Raw genomic sequence first — 24,685 nt, 5'->3', positions numbered from 1 at the left:
AAAAAAAACCTCATATTATCTATACCACTTGTAAATTTGTGCTATAATTCCCACCATTGACTATTTCTCCTGGAATTTGAATGTTTTCAAAATTCATCATGTTCAATTCTTGGCCAAAGTATTAGCATATATTCCCTTTCTTTTATTTTGGCCTACTTAATCAGATTTCTGGGGACCTTATGAATCAGAAATACAAAGTGTTTTTAAAAATTACTTTTTAAAAACTTTTTTACTTTTGTAGTACAGATGAAGAATGAATTTAAATTTATTCTAATTTTGCTTTTGAAATTAATGTGATAAAAAGCAGCAATATTCTCTTTCTGACTCTTTTCAATTTATTTCAAACTTAAATTTAGGGAATAATATACTTTTTCAGTAATTGGGATAAGACAGTAAGAAAAGAAACATGACTATCAAGTCAAATGAGAATACATCTCATTCCTTCACTAACACTCTGAATGACAAGTAGTATGTAAAAGAGGTTAGGAATCTAGATGACGCCACAGAATTACAAATGAGTTATAGAACATTATCTCAACTTGCATTTATTTTGGCTACCATGCAAGTTGATAATTCATTAAACAGCTGTAGGATAGCTAAATTTGTTTAAGCTGCTTAAAGAATCACATTCCTCACGCTAAATATTTCCTATCTTCCATGCAATAGGTATAATTAGTAGCTGTAGCTTGTACTGAACTATGTGATGAAGCACTCACACGTGGGACCGAGGTGACTGTGAGTAGCTGCCTACTCAAGAGTGTCTGCGGGATGAAGTCATGAAAAGGGATTGCTGCTTCTATCATTTAGAAAATCACACAGATGCCTGTTCTTTATATAAGGCATCCTCTAACAAGCAAGAAGAAAACCCTTCATATAATCTCTGCATTTGCTGACAGTACTTTCTTTTTTTTTTTAAATAGAGAGATTTAATGATCATTTGGTAAACAAGAACCGTAGTTATGAACCATTAATGACATCGAGGACATTTGCCTTCCCTATAAATAACCATATGCACCTCTCAAATACTGCATCCATTAGCAAGTAATTCAAGCTGTCTCGCCAGTGGAGTTGGTAACAGTCCTAATCTGACATTCCAAAGTAGCTGTATCTCTTGGGAAAACAAGGCTATTACCCACTATCATTTCTGTTTCGGCTTGACATCTGTGGAAATTTCAACACAGGTTATCCCTCCCTCTGTCTCCATAAAACTTTTAAATAACAGCTGATTAATTTTTTGGACAAGAGGGAGGTAGAGCCGTACCCACTTTTCTCCCTGCTCCCCAGCCCAGCCCCACCCCCAGGTTGGTTTCAGACCACACAGCGAGGTAAGGGCTGTGATCCAGGCACAAATCTAACAGCTCTGGAGTGGGTGATGCTCAGACCAGCCGCTCCAGGCAGCACAGGAATCACACGGCCTGTTTTATAATTTTTGCACTTAAAATGAGGCATTACCATTATATGCTTTCAGGTGTTTTTAGGAATTCCGTGTAAAGGAAATGAGGACCCATTAATATATATTTCTGGATAACGGTTCTAACATCATCAATGAGCTTCAAAACAGGTCAGGATTCCAGTGTTAAATCAGTATGAACGCTTTCTTCCAACATGGCATGCTTTGGAAATACAATGTTTTCAGAGTAAAAATAGTTTTTAAAAGCTACAGAATATTATATTAGCATTTTAAATAAAAGAAAGTGTTAATAAAATTTTAAAAATCTGGGGAAAAATTTCTTCCCCACATATTTGTTCTATGGAATATAAACTGTATGAGACATTTTTTATTAAGAGGTAACACATCACACTTAGTCAAAAAGGTGATAAAGCTTGACATTTATATTAAGGAATATTTCTTGGTCTCACTTCTGTGTAATCATCAGATGGATCATGGGGGAGGGGAAGGAACAGCGTTCAACCATCTTGGTTTAGCAAGAACTCCTGCTTGCACCACTGCTCTGCACCGCGGGAACCAAGGGTTTCTTTGGGCAGGATCTGCCCATTCATTTTCCACCAGTAGGGGACATGACTCTGAAGGGGTGAAGAAATGAGGACTTTGAAGGAGGCAAAGAGGGGCAAAGCAGTTATGAAGGAGTTCTGCTTGGGTCTGTCTCCTGCTTTGCGGACAGTTATTCCTGTCCTATGCTCCCAATTTCCTCCTCTCTCCTGGGTAATTCTCCATGCTGGGGTGATGGAGAGGGCAGGGGAGCAAGTGGGCCTCCCAAGGCCACGTGAGTCCTGCAGGACAGGGGATGTGGGGGATGGTGGTGAAACGGATAATAAAAGAAAGACTCGTTCTGCTGGGAGGAAAAAGGCAGAAGGACAGGAAAGAATCTTGGCAGCAAAATGCTTTTTTCTTAGGTATAAAATGATTAGGAGTTGCCTAGAGACTCTAAGAGGCCCAGTGGTTCCTCTCAATTTTTTAAGGGTTAACCAGTGGGCCTAATGGGACTATGTTTTCACAGCCTTTCAAACATCAAAATTCACTGAAATGGGACCCCAGTATTATGTTTAAAATATAACCAAAGATTAAAGTTATTTACTGAAGATCTAATGAATTAATAAACTATGCTGCTTCTACTAAGTGACAGACAGTTTTATGGGTAACTTGAGGTTACATTAATAAAAATAAACTTCATATGTCTGTTCAATAGGGACTATAAAATTGTGTATTTCTTAAAGAAAAAAAAAGGATGGCAACAGTATCTGTGCTCAAAGAAGTAGCCTCCCTGACTCTCAGCAGTTTATTAAAAAAAGAAAAAGCCTCTGAAGTACGTTTATGACCCTTTGTGTAAATAACGTTTACATAATTTAAACAATTTCTTCAGCTTTGCTGCCCCATCTGCCCAAGGCCCTGAAGTCCCTCCCGTCTCCAAAAGGAAGCAGGGAGAGCCATAAGGTCTCACGGAGCCGCGGAGTTAATGGCATGTGTCATTTACATTGAGGGCATGGCATGTTTGCAAACGGGCTCACCACTGAGTGATGAAATGTACAAATGGCTCGGAGAACTCTCCAACCGGAAGGACGGGCGAATCCTGGGATGGAGGAAAAACAAGTCACCAAAAGTCTCAACAGTTCCTTCTCTTTCTTTATATTCCACCCTCACCCCACCCCCACAAAGAAGCAGTATAAAGATGAATATAATGAAAATAAGGCCTCATCCAATTAAAAAGACTGTCTCTACCTCTTCCACACAGTTAGGTAAAAATGCCAAATTTAAAGCCACACACGTTTCACAATGGTGACAAACATGAGAGCAGAGAGGGAGGGGAGGTGAAAAAAGGACAATGATAGCCACAGGGTAGGAAAGAAGGTAGGGAAAGTGTAAATGAGAAATTAATGATTATTTAAGTAACACACAAATGGTCTTGTAATTAACAAAGAGCTGTGAAATTATTCTTGTGTTGACCTTTGTTTCTTTTACTGGATTTGCTATTTATTTACACTTTCCTTTTTATTTACATTTATTTGTATATTCAACTGCTCCAAACTGCTTGCTCCTAATGGAATCATTTGGGTCAGATATTTTTTTCTTTTTTTACTTTAATATTAATAGAAGGGCTTTTTATAGGGGAAGTTGTTTCCTGAAAAGGAATTTCAGCTTATTTGCCAGTCTAGGCAAACTCCTTATATGAGAAAGCCAGTAATTAAGGACACAATGAAAAACTCCCAACTCGACTACCAAACAAAACTGGGGTTGAGGTGGGAGTCACTCAAAAGAGCAGAAAACTACACAGCAACAAGCAACCACCACCACATAACACAGGGAGCAAACCCCATTACCGTTTGCAAAGGAAGGCTTTAAGAATTTAGGAGTTTTTCCAAGAATGACAGAGCGCCACTGTGTTTATAGTGTAACAGCTCAGGATGTAATGAAATTACACTGCAGAGTACTTTAACAGTCATCTCATTAGACCTACAGTTGGAACAAGAGAGCCACATAAAGTAGGCAGCTGCAAATGACTCCATTCTCATCTATTCTCATTTGCTATTAAAAATACCTTTCGGCGGCTTTTTTCCTCCCTGACATCCCTACACAAAGTGCCCTGCAAAGTATGATACATGCACCTATTTAAATTAACAAAGGAATGACTTATTTTAATCTCACTGTGCTTTGGAGTGCTTTGGCCATTTGGATGAGCAATATATCATTACATACAACCTTCCAGCGCTGCAGGCAAGAAACTCAGAGCATGCAGCATTTGGTGGGAGCCAAACAATTTCTCTAGCACACAACTGTGTCAAATGCATGCATGTATTCATTATTGAGAACGAGAGGAAATAGCTTTGATGTAGTGGAAAAAAGAAGATGATAAAAGCACCTCTGCAATATGCGTGTCATTATCAATGGTGGCAGATAGATACAATTGCACAGCCTCCTATGTGATTAGTAAATATACATATAATTGCTGTGGCCAATTATCAGAAAAATGAGATCGGTAATTACAAGACAGAAAATTAACTAGAACTCTTATTAAGGCTTTGTTTCCAATTCAAACAATTGGAAACTGCTGGAAAATACAATTAAATCAAAAGAAACTAAGAGGGTCAAAGGAGTGAAAAAAAAATCCTGAGGATGTTAAAAGGAAAGGAATATGAACAAAATGTTTCTTGGTTTTTGCATATCTGTCTTCTTTGAATTTACTCTATTCATCCAGGAGGGAAAGATTAGTAATTCTAAACTTAAGATTCTCATCAGTAGAGAAAGACTTCCAAGAGCAAAGGAAAACAAAGGAAAATGGGAGTGAAATAAAATCTTGCCAAGTTCAAAGGATTACATGGAGGCATTACATAGAGAGAACGTGAAAAATGGGGAGGGAGTGGGGGGAGGCTGACGAAACAGTCCACTCAAAAGAAACAAGACACAAAATAACATGACAAGTCCTCAATAAAGGTACTATAAAATGGTCACAGAAGTCCCATAGGTTTGAAGAGCAAAAATAAAACACGATATCAATTTCAGCCCCAGCTTGTTTTAGGAAAGCCATATATATCACCAAGCTGGCAAGATTCTACAAGTCCCAGTTCAAGAAATGACATTTTACTGTCTCAAAAATCATTAGTAAAAAGATAGTTCAAAGTCTGAGGTGCAAGAATTATAGACTCTGATCAGTGAGGAAGCTTCTCTAAGTCATTCCTTTATGGATTTTTTTTTTTTTGGAGGGTATAACTGAAAGCATCTGAGTAGTATTCGCTTTAAAATGCAATATTTAGGAAAACAAAAGCCTGCTGTCTTAATGTGGCTGAATGTTTACCAAGATAGTTAAAATTCTGGACTGGCTTTCTACAAAGATCTGTTATAAAACATGATGCTAATGTGGGCTTCATTTCAAAGTATGATACCAAGAGTAAATTAATGAATTATAGACTAGGCAACTTGATGAAGATGTCATTTTAACACGGATGAGAAAACGAGGAAATGTGACATCTTGCATGGGTAGTTAATTTTATTTAAGACCTGATATTGTAGCCTGTTAAATTCCTCATATTATAAAACTAAGGAACACTGGGTGGTACCCATGAATAATTTATTTCACTTCTGAACATGCCAGCCCAAGTCGACTTTGCAGAACCACAGAGAGTGGATTCTCATCTCAGTGGTGCCCGCAAAGAAGAATCACTCATCAAAGATGCGGGGGGAAATTGTAATCTCACATGCATAATGCCAGATATTTATTTTCATTTTAAAATCCATGTCTCTTGCATACCTCAAGGGAGAATTTTCTGAGATGCAGTAGACTGACTAGAAGGGGGTTAGCCAGAATGCTACATGTAAACCCTGGGCCAAGGAGGCCTCTGAGAGCCTCCAACTCCACCACAGGCTGTTAACACCCCAAAGGAAAGCAAATGAATATACCTAAGGATGTTCACTGTGTGGAAAGATTTTAAAGTACACTTTTTAAAGCAAATAAAATTAGAAGTTGGTTTTGATCAGGATGTGAAAGGCCTCCAAGAATCTGCCTATTTTGTTACCTAATTCAAATCTGTGGGAAGGAGGGAGGGAAGTGCATAGCAAATTTGCACTCCAGTTTCACTGCAGCTCACAGGAAGGGAAAGCATCCAGACACTGTGAGGTGAGAGGGGGACTGAGAACCGTCCCACAGGGGTCAGACGCTCTAGTAAAACAGTTGCTGCTACTTATCAAAAATGTCCTCTGTGAAATATGGGTGCTGGCAAGATGGAGAAATACATTCCAAAACTATAAATGCAAATTGAAGAAGCAGTTTCACTAACAACTCTTGATACTGGCTGAAATCAACCCTAAATTATTAATAAAAGTCACTTTCTTTAAGACCTTGGGTGCCATACTTCATCTTAAGGGTTTATTTTGGGATGCTTTTCTGTTGAACTTCTAAGCACGAAGGTATGGAACAAAACAGCGGGCACAACCTTAACCAAAAGCCTTAACCTGAGATTCTAATCCCAAATCAACTTTAGAGTCCTGCCAAAGGGATCCAAGCTGGATCTCGTTATCGAGCAGGCAACTGTTATATAAAAACAGCTGCCATAAACCATTTCAGTAAGCAATTTTGGTCATCAAGGAGGACAGTCTCCAAGCCTCAGAGGTTTCAGTAACTACCTGGTCAGCCCCTTTTGCTAAACAACTGGAACACAAGCACGCAGCATGCTAGAGAACAGCGAAGGACAATGGGAAAAAGTTTGAGTGATGCCTTTGCCTTGTGAATAATGAACAGTTCAAGAAGGTCAACCCATTACAACTGAAACTGTTTAATTATTAATTATGCACAATCTATGAGCAAAAGGACAAGTTCAGAATGTTTAATGTATGCTAACTTCAACTGGACTCTCTCTGGGTATTTTGTTATTAGCACTTGTCAGCAAGGTACTCAGGCATAAAAAAAGGCAAGCAGCAGAAAATCTGAGTGTGTGTGTGTGTGTGTATGTGTGTGTGTGTGTACCTGCACACTCAAAGAGGTGGAGGAGGGAAGGAGGCAGATGGAGGTCCAATACCAACCTCAGCTGCTGCTAGTTCACTTGCAGAGTATGTTTGCCAATAAGTATATTTTGTGACCTTGAGAGTAGGCAGATAAGTTGGATATTCCAAATACAGAACATATAAATGAAAAAATGCTTTTGAAATGACTTAAATGGGATATCATTATTTTAAAGAGATATCCTTTTTTGAAACCATGATGTTGCTTGGCTTTAAAAGGAACCGTGTCATTAATATTCATGCCACTCCACATCCCCCCCCCCCCCCCCCCCCGCAAGTACATGTAAAACTGGTAAAATCTGAATAAGGTCAGTGGTTTGTATCTTGTAACAATGTCAGTTTCCTGGTTGTGATACTAAACTATAACTTACGGTACTGTTGGGGGAAACTGGGTGAAGGGTACACAGGATCTCCCTGTACTATTTATTTATTTTTCAGAGACTGGATCTCGCTTTGTAGTCCAGGCAGAAGTGCAATGGTGTGATCATAACTCACTGCAACTTTGAACTTGCCGGTTCAAATGATCCTCCTGCCTCAGTCTTCTGAGTAGCTGGGACCACAGGTGTGTGCCACTGCACCCAGCTAATTTTTTTGTAGAGACAGGGTCTTGCTGTTGCCCAGGCTGGTCTCAAACTCCTGGCCTCAAGGAATCCTCCCACCTCGGCCTCTGACTGTGCCTGGCCCATCTGTTACATTTCTTATAACTGCATGCGATTCTAAAATTATGTCAACAAAGTTTAAAATAAAAAGGTAAGAGACTATTTTTAAAAACGTAGATGAAGCTCAGATTCTCAGCAGAACTCTGCTTTGTATAAGGGAGAAGCCTAGCATAAGTAATCAACTAGAAAAAAGGATTTCATTTTGCCTTTAATTCATAACTAAAGATGACAATGGAACCTGACATTAATGTGGAGGTTAATTCAGACATTGATAGGGCATAAACATAAGAGACTTCATATGACATGATCATTCATTATTTATTTGCTCATTCATTCAACAATTTTCTTGAGCACCTACCATGTCAAAGACAATGAGCCTTGCACTATGGGATGGCTGATACTTAATCCATATTCTGAAAGAATCTGTGTATTGTTCAGAGGATAAGATGTGTACCTCTAATAAACAGCCCTGCAAGATGGAGGAAAGGGCTAAGTCAGAGTGCCAAAACTAGGCACTTAGACTGTACAGGGAGCACTGAGGGTTTGATTCCATTTAGCTGGTACATGGGAGTTCAAAAGGAGAGTGTTGGAGAATAGAGTCTGTGGGGTGTGAGATACCTTCTTTGCTCTCCTACTTTGGTCCTTCCTCACTCCTGAAGAGAGGGGGCTGGGGGACCTTGAAAGTGGGGTCTGTGTCCTGTTCCCTTCTCTTTGTGCAAAACAGACATTCCTTCAAACTTAGTATGTATTGGCAGTAAAACATAAGGAAGGCAGAAGAACAACTTTTCAAAAATATCAAGGTGTTGGCTATGCTGGTTAATTCTAAGGTTAGTTGTGCTGCAGTGAGATTAAACCAGCACCTCAAATTAAATAAAGCTTGGCAAGCTTTCTGATTTTTTCTCCTTTTTTTTTGAGACAGAGTCTCACTCTGTTGCCTGGGCTAGAGTGCCATAGCGTCAGTCTAGCCCACAATAACTTCAAACTTCTGGGCTCAAGCAATCCTTCTGCCTCTCTGCCTCTCTGAGCCTCTCGAGCAGCTGGGACTACAGACATGTACCACCATGCCCAGCTAATTTTTTCTATATATTTTTAGTTGGCCAATTTTTTTTTTTCTTCTATTTTTAGTAGAAATGGGGTCTTGCTCTTGCTCAGGCTGGTTTTGAACTCCTGACCTTGAGCAATCCTCCTGCCTCGGCCTCCCAGAGTGCTAGGATTACAGGCGTGAGCCACTGTGCCTGGCCCAAGCCCTCTGATTTTTTTAAAATAGCTCAATTCTAGACTTACTGGTGTCAAGTCATTAAACCAGCAGGTGGTTAAAATCAGAGAATCACCTGGAGTCTGACTAATATTGAGAGTCATTTTTCGTACTTTAGAAGTAAATATTTAAATTCAAGTCTGATGTTCCTTTGGCCTGGCTCAACAATTTCTGGCCTAGCACTGGGGTTCATGCTAACTGGTCCATCTATGTTAGATCACTCCACTTGTATCCACAGTGCTGGGATCAAAGGTTATTTGTAATTCCAGTGGCTTCATGTTGGGCTGAACAGCATTTTGTCTGTCAGACCCTAAATTGGTTTTTGATCCTCCACTGTGCACTGCCTTAAAGTAGCATCCTTGTGAGACAACTGCCAGTTGTCCACAGAACAAATATGCACTTGCCTAGGGAAAAAACCCTAGTTTGTTTAAAAAAAATCCAAAAACAAAAAAAGAGGAGCCTCACTTTTATAGAGCTCCACAGAAGCTAATCTATAAACCACAATCTACCTGTTCAAAGTATAATCCAATGGTAGATTCTGGGAAATTAGCTAAGTTTTAATATATTAAAGGTCCTCAATGTTAATATCCATACATTTCTGCTGTAACTGACTTTGGGGAGGGGGAAGCAGTCATATGTTGTCAGAGGGATAAAGGTGGGAGATGGACAGGTTCTCCCTCTTGGTCAGAGAATGAGTCAGCCCCATTTAAAATGTGAATAAGCCATAACCACATAGCAGATTTGTACAAATTCCATCAACTCTTGTTAAAAACAATGAGCTTATTTAAAAGCATGGCTACTCTATGAGCAAACAATCAGTATTTTGACTTTAAGTGAATTTTTGATTTCATGATGAAGGTGGAACTGACCTAATCCTTGGGATGTTACAAGGGACAGCGCTGAGGTGGGAGTGAGGCTTTGAATTTAGGAAGGCCTGCACATGATGTCATCCAAGAAAGCCTCTGACCCCCCCCTGCTGGAGACCAGAGAGCCTGCCTTTTACTCATCCCACTCCATATCAGCCTTGAGCAGGGAAAGTGAAAGATGATTCAATTTCTACACTGGGTCACCCCATGCTCTGGGTTGCCAGAAGTGACAAATTACATGTGTGGGCATTTTGGTGTGAAGTTCTGTCCACTGGGTCTGGGCTGACAGTAGCAGCTCATTTAACTTGTCTCAGATGGGCCTGCAACCAGGGGCTAAAGGCCTGAATTTTCACCACAGAAACACCCACCCTACCCATAAACCCTTTAATCAAGAGAACCAGCTGTTAGCCAAGTGAACATCACTACCAGATGGCTTATAAAAAACACAAAATATAAATGAACAGGTCTAAAGGAATCTGTCTCTTGGTAATTGAAATTCAAGATTACAGAGATTTTTCCTATTTTCTTTTTCTCCTAAATGTGTTTTGGAAGTTCCTCAGTAATGGGATAAAAGAGAAGAGGAACGATCTTTGTCATTAATGTCAAAATGAACTCTTCATTTAGTCTACTTATTCTGTTGTCATTTAAAAGATTTACATTTACTTAGAGATTTTCTAAACATATGACATAGATCTTGGTGTTTTATAAAATTTCTTGAAAATAGGTAAGTAAAGAACTGGACAACAGATTAATCTTTTAAACTGTATTTGCAATTGCTTCTTTCCAGAGCCAATGAACATCGTTTTCTCTTTTTATTTTAGGTCTCTCGTTGGTCATAAGCTCCAGTGCACAGCATTATTTAGAGGTGCCTATACGAACAGTACACACACACTTGCACGCTAACATCCACACACACCTCCCCATGCAGTGGCTTATGCAGAGCAGCAAAAACGTACTTGTCTCATACCAAAGGGGTTTCATTTACAAAAGTAAAAACAGTTATTGTTCTCTTTCTCTGTAGCCTTCCAAAGCATTTCTACCGCTTTTCCATAAAACACTGCTGCAAATAATCAAGCATGACCACTGACATCCACAAGATTGAGTTTTAGGAACCATTAAATGAGCTCACCCTCGTGGGAAGTCTCCTGCTCAGGCTGGTCTAAAGGTAATTATTCAGCAATTCCTACCTGTGGTTTTACCTTGTCCCTATATACTGTTTGAATTTCATACACTGGTAAGGTCAATTTTTTTCCTCAGGAAAAGTCCAGCTACACGTTTGATCTGGGACCGAAATTACAATGTTAATATACACACTGGCATTTCACCAGCTTCTATGTGCAGAAGTGCTGATTAAAAGAAGCCTTAGATTAAAGGTAGGGGATAAACTATATTGAACAAAAACAAAAGAGAAAAATCGAGGAGAGAAAAATAATCCTTAAGAGATGCCTAATAAAAGGAATAATACCTCTTTTCATAGATAAGGAGTTAACACTGAAACATGTGAACCACATCTATATACTGTTCAGGTGCAAGAATCTGGCAGGTCTGTGTCCTGAAAAATCAACAAGCCATAACACTATCAAGTCAGACTCTGAGAACTCACTGTAAATCCAAAGTCCACATCACCACATTCTATATCCTCCTGAATGTTCACTCAACTGTTAGTTAAAATAATTACTGCCATTTGCCACCTGCACTGCAAGCCATAGATAAGGGGAAAAACAGAACTTCCAGTGGCTACCTGGGATGTGAGTATTAGTGGCATTTGCTTAACATTTGTAAACAAATTCAAAGGTTGCAAATTATATGTGAAATTGTGCTATACTTAGTTCCATGCAGTAAATGATTGAGAAAAGGGAATTTAAAGCTGGCTAAAGAGGATACTGTACCAGGTTAAAATTATTAATAGTTAATATGAGAGGAACAAAGAGAGGGAGAGAGGGAGGGAGGAAGGGAGAGGAAATGAAAAAAATAGAACTACATACTGTGAAATGAACAAGTTCAGTTAGAGTGTTCATCAGGATTTGGAAAATCATAATGCCATCTGCTACTCTGGACCTCAGAACATCAGGGATCTCGTGGGCCCAGCCACTTCCATTTCCAGGAGGAAGGAAGGAACTTACACTCCCTGGAATGCTGCCTGCATTCTGGAATGGAGGCAACACCCCAGCTGACCAGTTTGGAATCTCTTTTGAGAACATTTGCACGGCTCACATACACATTTTCCCTGGTTTAGAGAAAATTAACGACAGGCAAAATGATTACAGCAACTCGGCAGTGTTGCAGAGCAGTGCCCCAGCCCAAGCTGCTGGGTAACTGACCCTGGCATCCAACTTGGGCTCAGGGTGTGTAGGTCCCATCATGGAGGATTAAATGAGCATTGTCCCACGGCTGGGTAAGACTTCACAATAGAACAACACATGTTAAATGACAGCAGCCAAAACTGGCCCCACCAGGCAACTGCCCATTCACAGAACGCTATTCACAGGCCTCCACCACCAAGAAATTAATTCATTAATAATACATCAGGCTTCACGGACACGTCAAAGGAAACAGCACAAAGCTACTTGTTCAACGACTGCCTAAAGATGCAGAATTTTTCTTGGTTAAAAAATCCCCACAAATCTAATTGACTTACTGAAATCAAAATCATGGGATGTTTATGTTAATATTTTGGTTAGTAAAAAAGAAGAAATGGAGAAAGTCTATCAACTGAATTCACTCAGTGCCACTAGGAAATAATACAAATACAGATTTTTTTCAACAATAACTAATAAAATCTGATTTTGTATAACTGTATGTTTAACAAATTAATTTTTCATACTTTAAGTGCCTTTGTACATCCTTCAGACTATCAGAAAAATTTTTCCTTTAATTTTTCTTTGGTAACATTTTTTTAAAATCAATTCTTTCTTATTCCTCCCTCCCAACAACTCATAAATATGAATTAAATATAATTATAAATGAACAGAACATTAACTTTTGGATTACTGCTGTGTTTTGGCAGAATGTTAATGTCATTTCTAAAGAAACAGTTATTACCAATAGAAAAAGTAATTACTAAAGGAATCCTGGCCTTAATGCTAACCTATTTTCAATCTTGAAATCAGCCAAACTGCATTAATTTAAACACACTGGACTTTTCAAAGGAAGTATTAGATTTCTAAAGATTGCCTTATATAAAGGAGGAATATCAGTTTTCAGGATCCCAATTATATATTCCCAACACTATGAAACACAGGTCTAGTTAACAATATTGCTAGAGGACAGGACTATTGTGTGTTATCCACTTGTACTAACTTACCAAGTTTCTAATGCTTCAGTCATTAACTAATACAAGTTGCAAAGACTATGAAATCCCACATTATAATCATCTGTTTGCCAGAGTGGTTAAGAGCACTAATAACTGTGGTCAGAAACTCTAGGTCCATAGGGTTGCTGGAGAGCTTAGGCCAGCAGGTCTTATCTCCCTCTAAACCGCCTGCAGTTACTTGCTGTCAAAGCCACCTTGGGACATTGGGAACAGGACAGGTGGGGCATATTCCTTTTACTTCCTATTAACTTCAGAAGCCAGAGTTATGGCAAAGTCCCTCAGGCAAAAGATGAATAGATATTATTCCCTCTGGAGTTGGTTAATTCCACTTTTTGAATTCTAGGGAGACTTTATTAGGCAGTCATTCTTACCACCACTACACACCCCCTGCACATGCCATGTTCACAGTCCAGGAGCTTCTCAGTCACCCTAAGAATGAGTGATTCTACATGAATGAATTTTTTAAGATAACAGAGGTTTAAGAGCCAAACCTTTTGTACTTTAATACAAATCTTTCTGAAAGGATTCATGCTTCTCCCTGCCAACCCAAACACAGTATGCAGAATAGAATTCAATTAATACTTGAGGACTTGGAGTCATTTGTATAGACCAGCAATCCCTAACCTTCTTGTCACCAGGGATTGGCTTCATGGAAGACAATTTTTTTTATGGACCAGGGGTGGCAGGGTGGGGAGAAGCAGAGCTCAAGTGGTGACTCAAGTGATGGCAGAGAAAACTCACTCGCTCACTGGCCGATCACCTCCTGCTGTATACCCCCCCACTTTTCTAAGTTTCATGGAAGACAATTTTTCCACTGATGAGGTTGGGGGGGTTGTGGAGGAGCCTAGGAGCTCTGTGGCCTGGTCCCTAACAGACCAAGGACCAGTACCGTACTGTTGCCTGAGGGTTAGGTTGGGGACTGCAGGTATAGACAGCAAAAGTGTGCTGTAATATACCTAAGCCCTTTGAACACATCTGCAATGCTAAGAGTCTTCTTCATACTATCAAAAAAAATTTCTTCCTTTGATGTCAAAATGTTCAGCTGTTACTTTTTGCTTCCATCAACTCAGTTATAGTGTGGTGGCAGGAGCCTCACCCTTCAATTGTCACTCAGTTTCCCTGTCTGTAAAATGGAGTGTTGTGAGAAAGCAATGTGACATGGTGAAATGTATAAACCACAGAAGTTAAGGCTAGACTTCTGAATTTTGGTAAAAGACCATATTTATTAGCTCCGTACCTCCCCATCATGTACTCTTAATTACTTTTTGGATTTGTATTTCTGAGGTCTTGGAAAAGTAGGTCTTGAAATTTATTCATAAATATCATTTGGCAAATATTTACAAGAGCCTACTGTATATTAGATGCAGTACTACGAAGAGAGAAATGACAAGTCTAGGAACTTAGAGTCTAGTTATACTACTATAATTGGATCTGGAACAATCCAATTGGAATTAATATGGTTTTGAATGAAGCACTCAGTGATGTCTTATGAACACAATGCTAATTATCCCCTTCCTTTGACCGTGTCTCTCTTTCTGGGTGTCCATCTCAGTGAGGGCACCACCATGCGCCTGACTGTCCTAGCCCTCAGCTTCATCCCTGACCCTCACCCCCACCCTCCCCTATGTCCTATTACTTACCAAGTGCACCTCATTCTATTAACTCCTGAATACTCTTCTAACATACTAACGCTGTCCTGATTAAAGTCCTCACAATTTCTGATCAGAGCTATAGCTTCCTAACTGCCTTTTCCAATGCATCTTTCACAGCCCTCTCAGGGTGATCTTTTCTAAAACACAAATCTGGTTACATTGATCCCTTACTTAAAACTCTTATACCTCTCCATCCCCACAAAGGTCCTTGAAAATGTGACTCTTGCCTCATCTCAGAATACTTTCTCAAGCACCACAGGCAAACTGGATTTCCTGCAGGGGCCCCTCCTCTGCAGAGCCTCCCTGGTAGCCCCATCTCCTCTGTGAGTTCTCTCTTCTGTGTTTCCCCAGCACCTTGTCCACACTTTTATTACAGAATTTATACGGCTACAAACATCATTAAATACCATATCGTAAATACCCGTTTATGTGAGTGGTTAAAATGATTGTCACTATGGTCCTCTGAGAGCTCAGGCCATCAAGTCTCATACCACTTATACTACCTGCAGTTTAGTGATCTGTTTATGTATGATTGTTTACTTGTCTGCCTCTCTGATAGAGTATTAGCTCTTTAATGGTGGCAACTGCAATTTATTCATTCTCATTCCCCAGTACCTAGCTTTGGGATTAACACAGGCTTACAGAATGATTGGGCTATAATCAATGGTTCTCAAACTATTATCTATGGAACTCTGAGGACTTTTATGCAGGAAGGCGGTGGAGATCTAAGCCTCTTGTCCTCTGACCAAAGCAGAATAGCTTCATGTTCATCTGTTTTACAGGATGGGTTTTTAAGCAACATAATGAGGTCAAATGCTTTAAAAAATGAGTGAAAATCAACTACTGTTATCAATGGGAAGATACAATCTGATATGCAAATGTCTTTTAGAAATATGATTTCTATGCAAATCAAAACCACAATGAGAGGCTGGGTGCGGTGGCTCACGCCTGTAATCCTAGCACTCTGGGAAGCCAAGGTGGGCGGATAGCTCGAGGTCAGGAGTTCGAAACCAGCCTGAGCAAGAGCGAGACCCCGTCTCTACTATAAATAGAAATAAATTAATTGGCCAACTAATATATATAGAAAAAATTAGCTGAGCGTGGTGGCGCATGCCTATAGTCCCAGCTTCTCGGGAAGCTGAGGCAGGAGGATTGCTTGAGCCCAGGAGTTTGAGGTTGCTGTGAGCTAGGCTGATGTCATGGCACTCTAGCCTGGGCCAACTAATATATATAGAAAAAATAAGCCTAGCATGGTGGCACATGCCTATAGTCCCAGCTACTCAGGAAGCTGAGACAGTAGGATTGCTTGAGCCCAGGAGTTTGAGGTTGCTGTGAGCTAGGCTGACGCCACGGCACTCACTGTAGCCTGGGCAACAAAGTAAGACTCTGTCTCAAAAAGAAAAAAAAAAAAACCACAACGAGGCTGGAATGGAGGCTCATGCTTGTAATCCCAGCACTTTGGGGAGGTCAAAGCAGGAGGATTGCTTGAGGCTAGGAGTTCAAGACCAGCCTGGGCAACGCAGCAAGACCTAGTCTCTAAAACAAACAAACAAACAAACAAACAAAAAAACAATTAAAAAAAAAACACACAATGAGACATTACCTCACATCTGTTAGGCTGGCTATCATCAACAAATCAAAAGATAGCAAATGTTGGTGATGATGTGGAGAAAAGGGAACGCTTATACACTGTGCATGGGAATATAAACTGGTACAGCCATTATGGAGTCTGGAGGAGGAGGTTCCTCAAAAAACTAAAAATAGAACCACCATGTGATTTAGCAATCCCACGTCTGGGTATATATCCAAAACAAATAAAATCACTATTCTGAAGAGATATGTGCACTGCCATGTTCACTGCAGCATTATTCACAATAGCCAAGATATGAAAACAACCATGGTGTCAGTCAATGGATGAATAGATAAAGAAAATGTGGTGTGTGTGTGTGTGTGTATGTATACATACATATATATACACAATGGGACATTATTGAGCCTTAAAAAACGAAATCCTGCCATTTGCAACAACATGGATAAACCTCCTGAAGGACATTATGCCAAGTGAAATAAGCCAGACACAGAAAGACAAAAACCACATGGATCTCACTTATATGTGGAATCTTAAATACTTGAACTCACAGTAATAGAGTGTAAGAGTGGTTACCAGGGGCTTGGGAGCTGGGGGAAATGGGAGGATGTTAGTCAAAGGGGAAAATTACTTTTATAAGATAAATAAGTTCTAGAGGCCTAATATGTAGCATGGTGACTATAGTTAAATAATACTGTATTACATGTTTAAAATTTGCTAAGAGAGTAGATAGTGTTATCACCAAATATACACAAAAAAACATAACTGTGTAACGGGATGGATACAGTAACTTAATCGTGGCAATCTCTTCACAATGTATATGTACATCAAAACGTCATATTGGACACCTTAAATATACATAATTTCCACCTGTTAATCATACCTCAGTAAAGCTGGGGGAAAATACAACTTTTACATTCCACAAGGCACACTTGTATTCAAAACAAGGTAAAGATAACTTTACCTTGTTTCTTATCTTTCTTTCTGTTCTTGATCAAAGAAAGAAGAATGGGGTGGTGAAAGCAGGGGGAGAGAGAGAAGGGAGGGCGAGGCTGTAGCCATCTGGGGCAGATTCATTCAGGAATAGGTAGTTTATCCTAGAATTCATCTGGAATGTGTATGAAGCTCAAAACACACAGTGCCCCTTATAGGATCACTGTAACAATGTCAGGGCTCCAGGCCAATAGACAGGTAGGGCTGCAGCAAGCCACTAAGAAGAGGACCTTCATGCCTCTTTGTGGGGTAGATGCTGGCTTTCCCAACCCAGTTTGTAGCTAGAAAAAGGAGATCAACAGGATGTCACAGCAAGGATTGGGGGGAGGATGGCGGAAAAGGGTGGCCAGCGGAGTGGTGGGCAAGAAGATGAGGAAGAAGAGTCTTTCCTTTGTTACGTTTTTACCTCTTCCAACCTTGCATAGCTTTGTTTACATGACTTTATTATAGTTTTTATCATTTTGAATCAAATTTAGTTGGTGAGCTTGTCTTCCGCTAGTTCATGAAGCCATCTAGCACAGGGATTTACTCCAACACCTGGTAGGGATCATGTCCCAAGCAGGAGCTCAGTAAATGCTTCTTCTTTTTTTTTGAGACAGAATCTCACTTTGTTGCCTAGGCTAGAGTGAGTGCCGTGGCGTCAGCCTAGCTCACAGCAACCTCAAACTCCTGGGCTCAAGCAATCCTGCTGCCTCAGCCTCCCGAGTAGCTGGGACTACAGGCATGCGCCATCATGCCCGGCTAATTTTTTTGTATATATATTAGTTGGCCAATTGATTTCTTTCTATTTATAGTAGAGACGGGGGTCTCGCTCTTGCTCAGGTTGGTTTCAAACTCCTGAACTCAAACGATCCGCCCGCCTTGGCCTCCCAGAGAGCTAGGATTACAGGCGTGAGCCACTGTGCCCGGCCAGTAAATGCTTCTTTTTTTTTTTTTTTTTTTTTGCGACAGAGTCTCACTTTGTTGTCCAGGCTAGAGTGAGTGCCGTGGCGTCAGCCTAGCTCACAGCAACCTCAAACTCCTGGGCTAGAGTGATCCTTCTGCTTCAGCCTCCCGAGTAGCTGGGACTACAGGCATGCGCCACCATGCCCGGCTAATTTTTTTTATATATATATCAGTTGGCCAATTAATTTCTTTCTATTTATAGTAGAGACGGGGTCTCGCTCTTGCTCAGGCTGGTTTTGAACTCCTGACCTTGAGCAATCCGCCCGCCTCGGCCTCCCAAGAGCTAGGATTACAGGCGTGAGCCACAGCGCCCGGCCTCAGTAAATGCTTCTTAAAGTAAATTAAAGTACAGGTTTTTCTAGCACGGCTAGTCTTGTGCAAAATGGCATGTGGTTTAAGTTTGTCTTTTCTTTTCTTCTACTGAGGTCCATCCTATCCAGCCAAAAAAAGACCTTTGTCCTAAAAACACAGTAGCTAGGCATCGAAGCTATCACAGAGAAACTAATTTCTGCTTTTTTTTCTTTGACATTTTAAAATTTAATTCACATAAAATAAAATTCGCCCTTTTAAAGTACGCAACTCAGTTCTAAAACATTTCCATCACCCTAAAAAGAAACCCTGTACTTACAAGAGTCATTCCCAATTCTCCCCTCCCCTCCAGTCCCTGGCAATCACTAACTAATCTACTTTCTGTCTCTGTGGATTTCCCTATTGTGGACATTTCATATAAATGTAAATTTCATATAATATGTGTCTTTTTGTGTCTGGTTCCTTTCATTTAGCCAATGTTTTCAAGGTACATCCATGTTATAGCATTTATCACTACTTTATTCCTATTTATGGTTGATTAATATTCTGATGTGTGGATATAACCCATATTTAGAGTTCATCAGTTCATGAACTTACGGGTCATTTCTACTTTTTGGCTATTATGAATAATGCTGCAATGAATACTCATGTCTATGTTTTATGTGAATATATGTTTTCAATTTTCTTGGACATATACCTAGGAATGGATCATTGGGTCATATGATAATCTTAAGTTTAACTTTCTGATGAACTGTCAAACTGTATGCCACAGCAAGTGTACGATTTCACATCTCCACCAGCAATTTATGAGGGTTCTAATTTCTCTACATTACTGTCAACACTTGTTATTTTCTGTTGTTTTTTTAATTATAGTCATCCTAGTGTATGTGAAATAGTCGCTCATTGTGGTTTTGATTTGCATTTCCCTAATTAATGACGTTGAGCATATTTTCATGTGCTTACTGGCCATTTGCATATCTTTCTTGGATAAATGTCTATTTAAATCTTTTGCCCATTTTAAAATTAGATTATTTGTCTTTTTATTTATCATTGAATTGTAACAGTTCTTTATATATTTTGGATACTAGACTCTTCACAGATAGATGATTTGCAAATATTTTCTCCTTTTCTGTGGCTTGTCTGTACTTTTCTTGATAATGTCCTTTGGCACAGAAAGGTTTTTAATTTTGATGAAGCCCACTTTCCTTTGCCATGGAATGGTCTTGGCATCTTTGTCAGGAAACAATTGACTGTGCACATATAGGACTTTGAATTCTATTCCATATGTGTATTCTTATGCCACTACCATACTAACTTGATTACTGTAATTCTGTAGTATGTTTTGGTATCAGGAAGCACAAACTCCTGGCCTCATGCAATCTTCCTGCCTTGGTCTTCCAAAGTGCTGGGATTACAGGTGTGAGCCACCACACCTGGCTGACACTCTACTTTTAGAAAGAAATTTCCCTTGCCAAAAAGACAAACCATTCTTTGAAACGGTATTGGTGATTCTGTCATTATCACTGTTCATTTTGGATTACCAGTATATACAAATACAATGATTTTTGTGTGTTGATCTTATTTATATCCTGAAACCTTGCTGAACTTGTTTATTAGTTCTAATATTAATAGATTTTTGGGAACTTTCTAGAGTTTTCTATATATAATATCACAGAATATAGTATCACATCATCTACAAATATAGTTTTATTTTTTCTTCTTTAATTTGCATGTGTTTTCTTTTTCTTGATTAATTGCTCTGCATAGATCCTCCAGTACAAACAATGCTGTACAGAAGTGGCAAATGTGGACATCCTTATTTTAAGGGGAAAGCTTTTAGTCTTTCACCGTTAAGTATGATGTTAGCTGTGAGCTTTTGGTAGATGTCCTTTATCAGATTGTATAAGTCCCCTTCTATTCTAAGTTTGTCAAGTGTTTTTTTTTTTTTTTGAGACAGAGTCTCGCTTGTTGCCCAGGCTAGAGTGAGTGCCGTGGCATCAGCCTCGCTCACAGCAACCTCAAACTCCTAGGCTCAAGCAATCCTTCTGCCTCAGCCTCCCGAGTAGCTGGGACTACAGGCATGCGCCACCATGCCCGGCTAATTTTATATATATATATTAATTGGCCAATTAATTTGTTTCTATTTATAGTAGAGACAGGGTCTCGCTCTTGCTCAGGCTGGTTTCGAACTCCTGACCTCGAGCAATCCGCCCGCCTCGGCCTCCCAAGAGCTAGGATTACAGGCTTGAGCCACCGTTGTCAAGTGTTTTTATCATGAAAGAGTGTGTTGGACTTAAAACTCAAATGCTTTTATGTGTCTATTGACATGATCATGTGATTTTTTTGTCCTTTATTCTATTAATATGGTTTACAACACTGATTGATTTTTGTATATTAGACCAACCTTGCATTCCAGGGATAAATCCCACTTGGTCATGATGTGTAATTCTTTTTATCTACTGCTAGATTTGGTTTGCTGGTATTTTCTTGAGGACTTATACATCTGTGTTATAAAGAATATTGGTCTGTATTTTTCCTTCTTGTGAAGTCTTTGGCTTTGGTATCAGGGGACTCTGGCTGCATAGAAGAAATCAGGAAGTACTCCCTCCTTTTCTATGTTTTTGGAAGAATTTTAATTCTCCTTTAAATATTTGGTAGACTTTACCAGTAAAACTATATATAATAATGCTGGGCTTTCCTTTGTGGGAAGTTTCTTTAAAAAAGAAAAACACTCCTCACTTTTTATAGGTTTACTCAGATTCTATGTTTCTTCTTGAGTCAGTATCAGCAGCTTCTGTGTTCCTAAAAATTTGTCCATTTCACCTAGGTTATCTAATTTATTGACATACTGTCATTCACACTATTCCCTTCTAATCCCTTTTATTTCTATAAGGTCTATAATAAAATGTCCTTTCATTCTGATTTTAGCTATTTGAGACTTGTCCTCCATCCCCAAGTCTAGTTGAAGGTTGTCGATTTTGTTGATCTTTTCAAAGAACCAACTTTTGGTTTCATTTATTTTCTCTTCTCTATTTCATTTAGTTTTGCTGTAATCTTTATAATTTCCTTCCTTCTATTTGCTTTGGGTTTAGTTTGCTCTTCTTTTTCTAGTTTCTTATGGTAGGAGGTAAAGCTATTGAGATCTTTTTTCTTATTTAATGTATACATTTATAGTTAAAAATTTGCCTCTTAGCACTACTTTCATTGCATCTCATAAGTTTTGGTATGCTATATTTTCATTTTTGTTCATCTTAAAGTATTTTCCAATTTCCCTTTTGCTTTATTTTTTGTCCCATTGGCTATTTAGGAGTGTGCTGTTTCCACATATTTGTGAATTTTTAAAAATTCCTTCTGTTACTGATTACTTTTGTTTTCTACACCATGGACTCTGGCTCCTTGCCCAGCTGTCCATTTGGTCTCCATACTTAAGACACACCACTGTCCTCTATTGAAACCCTGCTTCTATGCTCACCTTCCTCAGAAAGCTTTATTAGAGTAAGTAGAAGCAGTAACTCTCCATAAGTCCCATCCAGATGTTCTATGCCAAGTGCTATGCCATACCTAAGACCAAATCCTCCTTCCTTTATACCCAAAGCAAGGAAGAAATGATCAGCAAATCTCAGAATTATTCAGCTAGCCTAGCATCTTAAACAATTAAGCCCATTGTTTATCTACACACCTGGCCCAACTATAGGCCATTACTGACCACTAAAAGTTTGTGCTTATATTTCAGAAGCATTTTGGTATTTTTATCTTGCTGTTCTTACTAACAAATCAACACTTTTGTATAAAAACTACTTCTGATCACATATAAAACATGACTTAAATGAATTCACTTTTTATGGATAAAGTGAATAAATAAACAAAAGTATAAATCCAGGATTTGTTAATTGTCCTGCTGAGCACCTACATATGCTAGATGACAATTTTTAGCTATAATATGCTTGAAACATATATAAACTCAGAGTAATAACCCATTTTTCTGGCTGTCATATTTTAGACAACCTGAACATTCTGAAACACATCTGTGAACTCAAAAATGATTCACAAGATGGTTTCAAGTCCTTCGGCCTAACATCTACATTTTTCCTTTCTTAACCTAGGAAACTCCTGCTGTCCTTTAAGACTGAGCTTAAATGTTACTGACCCTGAGGAGCCTTCTCCAAATCAACCTTCAGTCCTGAAAGAACAAACCCTCTCATCTCTGGGTCCTATAGTATTCATCCTCAAATGAACCGTAATTATTCATTTCTGTGTCTCTTCCAAGGCTGTGGAGCTGGCTACCTCAGGGGCAGGCTCAAGGGTATGGTCTCCACTTCAGTTTTTGCAGTTTTTAGTACCTCAATACGCTGACAGCCCACACTAGCTGAATCCAGCCAGGCTGGCATCTGGTGACCCAGACATCACTGCAGTATTTCTGCTTGCCACAACACTAATGTGGCCAGCCCTTTGTTGCTAGCCACTCGGGGAGCCCAGGCACTGGGGAAGCTTTAGGTGGCTATGTAGCCTCCTGAGTCCCAGCATGTGGGACTGTGCTTCTACCTTTCTACGCCGACTCACAGATTTAGTCTGCAGTTGGCCTAAATGCCCTGCCTAGAAGCCGAATCCTCTCTATAATTGGAGGCTGTCCTGACCATGGCCTGATCAACTTAGGCTACCATATGGTAGGTGTTTGATAATTACCTGCTGAATGAATGATCACATTCACTAGCCCATTTCACTTCATTAAAGAGGTGTATGAACCTCTATCTCCCTTTATGGATGAGCCTGTTTGACCTTACATGTACTACTTGAGTATCTGATTTCATTTGGTACTTTTTAGTTTTGTGAGGGTCACTATCAGGAGTGCAAAGACTGAAGACAGATGATCAGATTGTTGGGGCAAAAGGTAGTCACTGATAAGAATGAGGAGTGCCCACTAAGAACAGAGGCAATCACAACAGAGGACACAGGAAAAGCACCAAACAGAGCAGTATATAGCTGTATAGGGCTGTTTAGCTTGGGGGCAAATGGCTCTATACACTTCAAGAGGCCTATGAATATCACTGAGTGTCAAGGCCAAACACTCTGGCAAAATGGTTGGTAAAATTCAGTGAAAGAACAAGGTAAGCCCCACACAATTTTACAGCCCTAGAGGGCATCAATACATCAAAGTTTAAGTTTAGTACCATGTTCAGAACAAGGACCTGAGTCATTGAGAAAAGGTTAAATGATATTCACCACACTCTGTCAACAGGCCACCAAGAACAAATACATTTTAGAAACAATTCTTTCTAAAAATGCAAAAATTCTCATAGATGTCAGAACTTAAAGTCATAAATTTCAGTTATCAAGACAATAGGGGCCACCTTATTCCCCAAGGATGTTAGGAGGCTAAGGCATCAGGTACACATAGACACATATCACTTACCATGAACCAAAGCACTTTATAACACAGGTATTCAGGGACCTGGGGAGGACTTGATTACAGAAGGGTCTTAAGGTAAGAATTTCTGTTGACAGAATCAACTCTGAGACATCAGGTGGTGTCTTTAAGATATCACTCACACCCGAGTTAGCCAGCGCCAAGATAAACACCACCAGATAAACTCCACCCACCAAAATTAAATTGGATTACCTAGATTTCTGATTGGAGCTCAGTTCTCCTATTACTTTGGCTACCATTCCAGTTCCTGATCTGTGGTCCATGTTTCATGATCCTAAAGTTTCAGGGTCCTAAAAGGGCAGGCTTAGCCTTAAAAAGCCATTATAGAAGAGGTTTTCTAATGTGCAAAGAGTTACCTGGGAAGCTAGTAGATCCTGGGCACCACTCTTAGAAAGTCTAATTCAGTGATGTGGGCCCAGGAACCTGCATTTTAACAACAGCCTTAGGTAATTCTGTTGCTGTTAGTTCTTGGGCCACTCTATGAGGAACACTGCATCATAGCAATGAGAAATGTGACAAACACATGGGATAAGCATGGTAATTATAGGACCCCACCCATCCTTTTACTAATTTCAAGTATCTCATGATTTTGCCCAAATCAAACCAGTAAAATATTTTTTTTTTTTTTTTAATTTTTTTTTTTTTTTTTTTTTTTGAGACAGAGTCTCGCTTTGTTGCCCAGGCTAGAGTGAGTGCCGTGGCGTCAGCCTAGCTCACAGCAACCTCAAACT

The 24,685-nt window shown here is 39.5% G+C and overlaps 1 protein-coding gene across 6 annotated transcripts in view; it reads right to left on the bottom strand.

Annotated features, from left to right (window-relative positions):
- MAP2K5 (mitogen-activated protein kinase kinase 5) overlaps positions 1-24,685 on the bottom strand; it is a 254,317-nt gene that overhangs the window by 36,631 nt on the left and 193,001 nt on the right. For all 6 annotated transcript variants that reach the window (XM_076004507.1, XM_076004508.1, XM_076004506.1 and 3 more), the window contains one exon: positions 2,968-3,029. In XM_076004507.1, the coding sequence (XP_075860622.1) occupies positions 2,968-3,029 (62 nt within the window). The remainder of the gene's footprint in view (positions 1-2,967; positions 3,030-24,685) is intronic.

Source organism: Microcebus murinus, chromosome 6, assembly GCF_040939455.1.
Source record: "Microcebus murinus isolate Inina chromosome 6, M.murinus_Inina_mat1.0, whole genome shotgun sequence".
Lineage (NCBI taxonomy): Eukaryota > Metazoa > Chordata > Mammalia > Primates > Cheirogaleidae > Microcebus > Microcebus murinus.
Note: the sequence above shows the minus strand (reverse complement) of the source record. Positions and strands in the feature narration are given on the sequence as shown.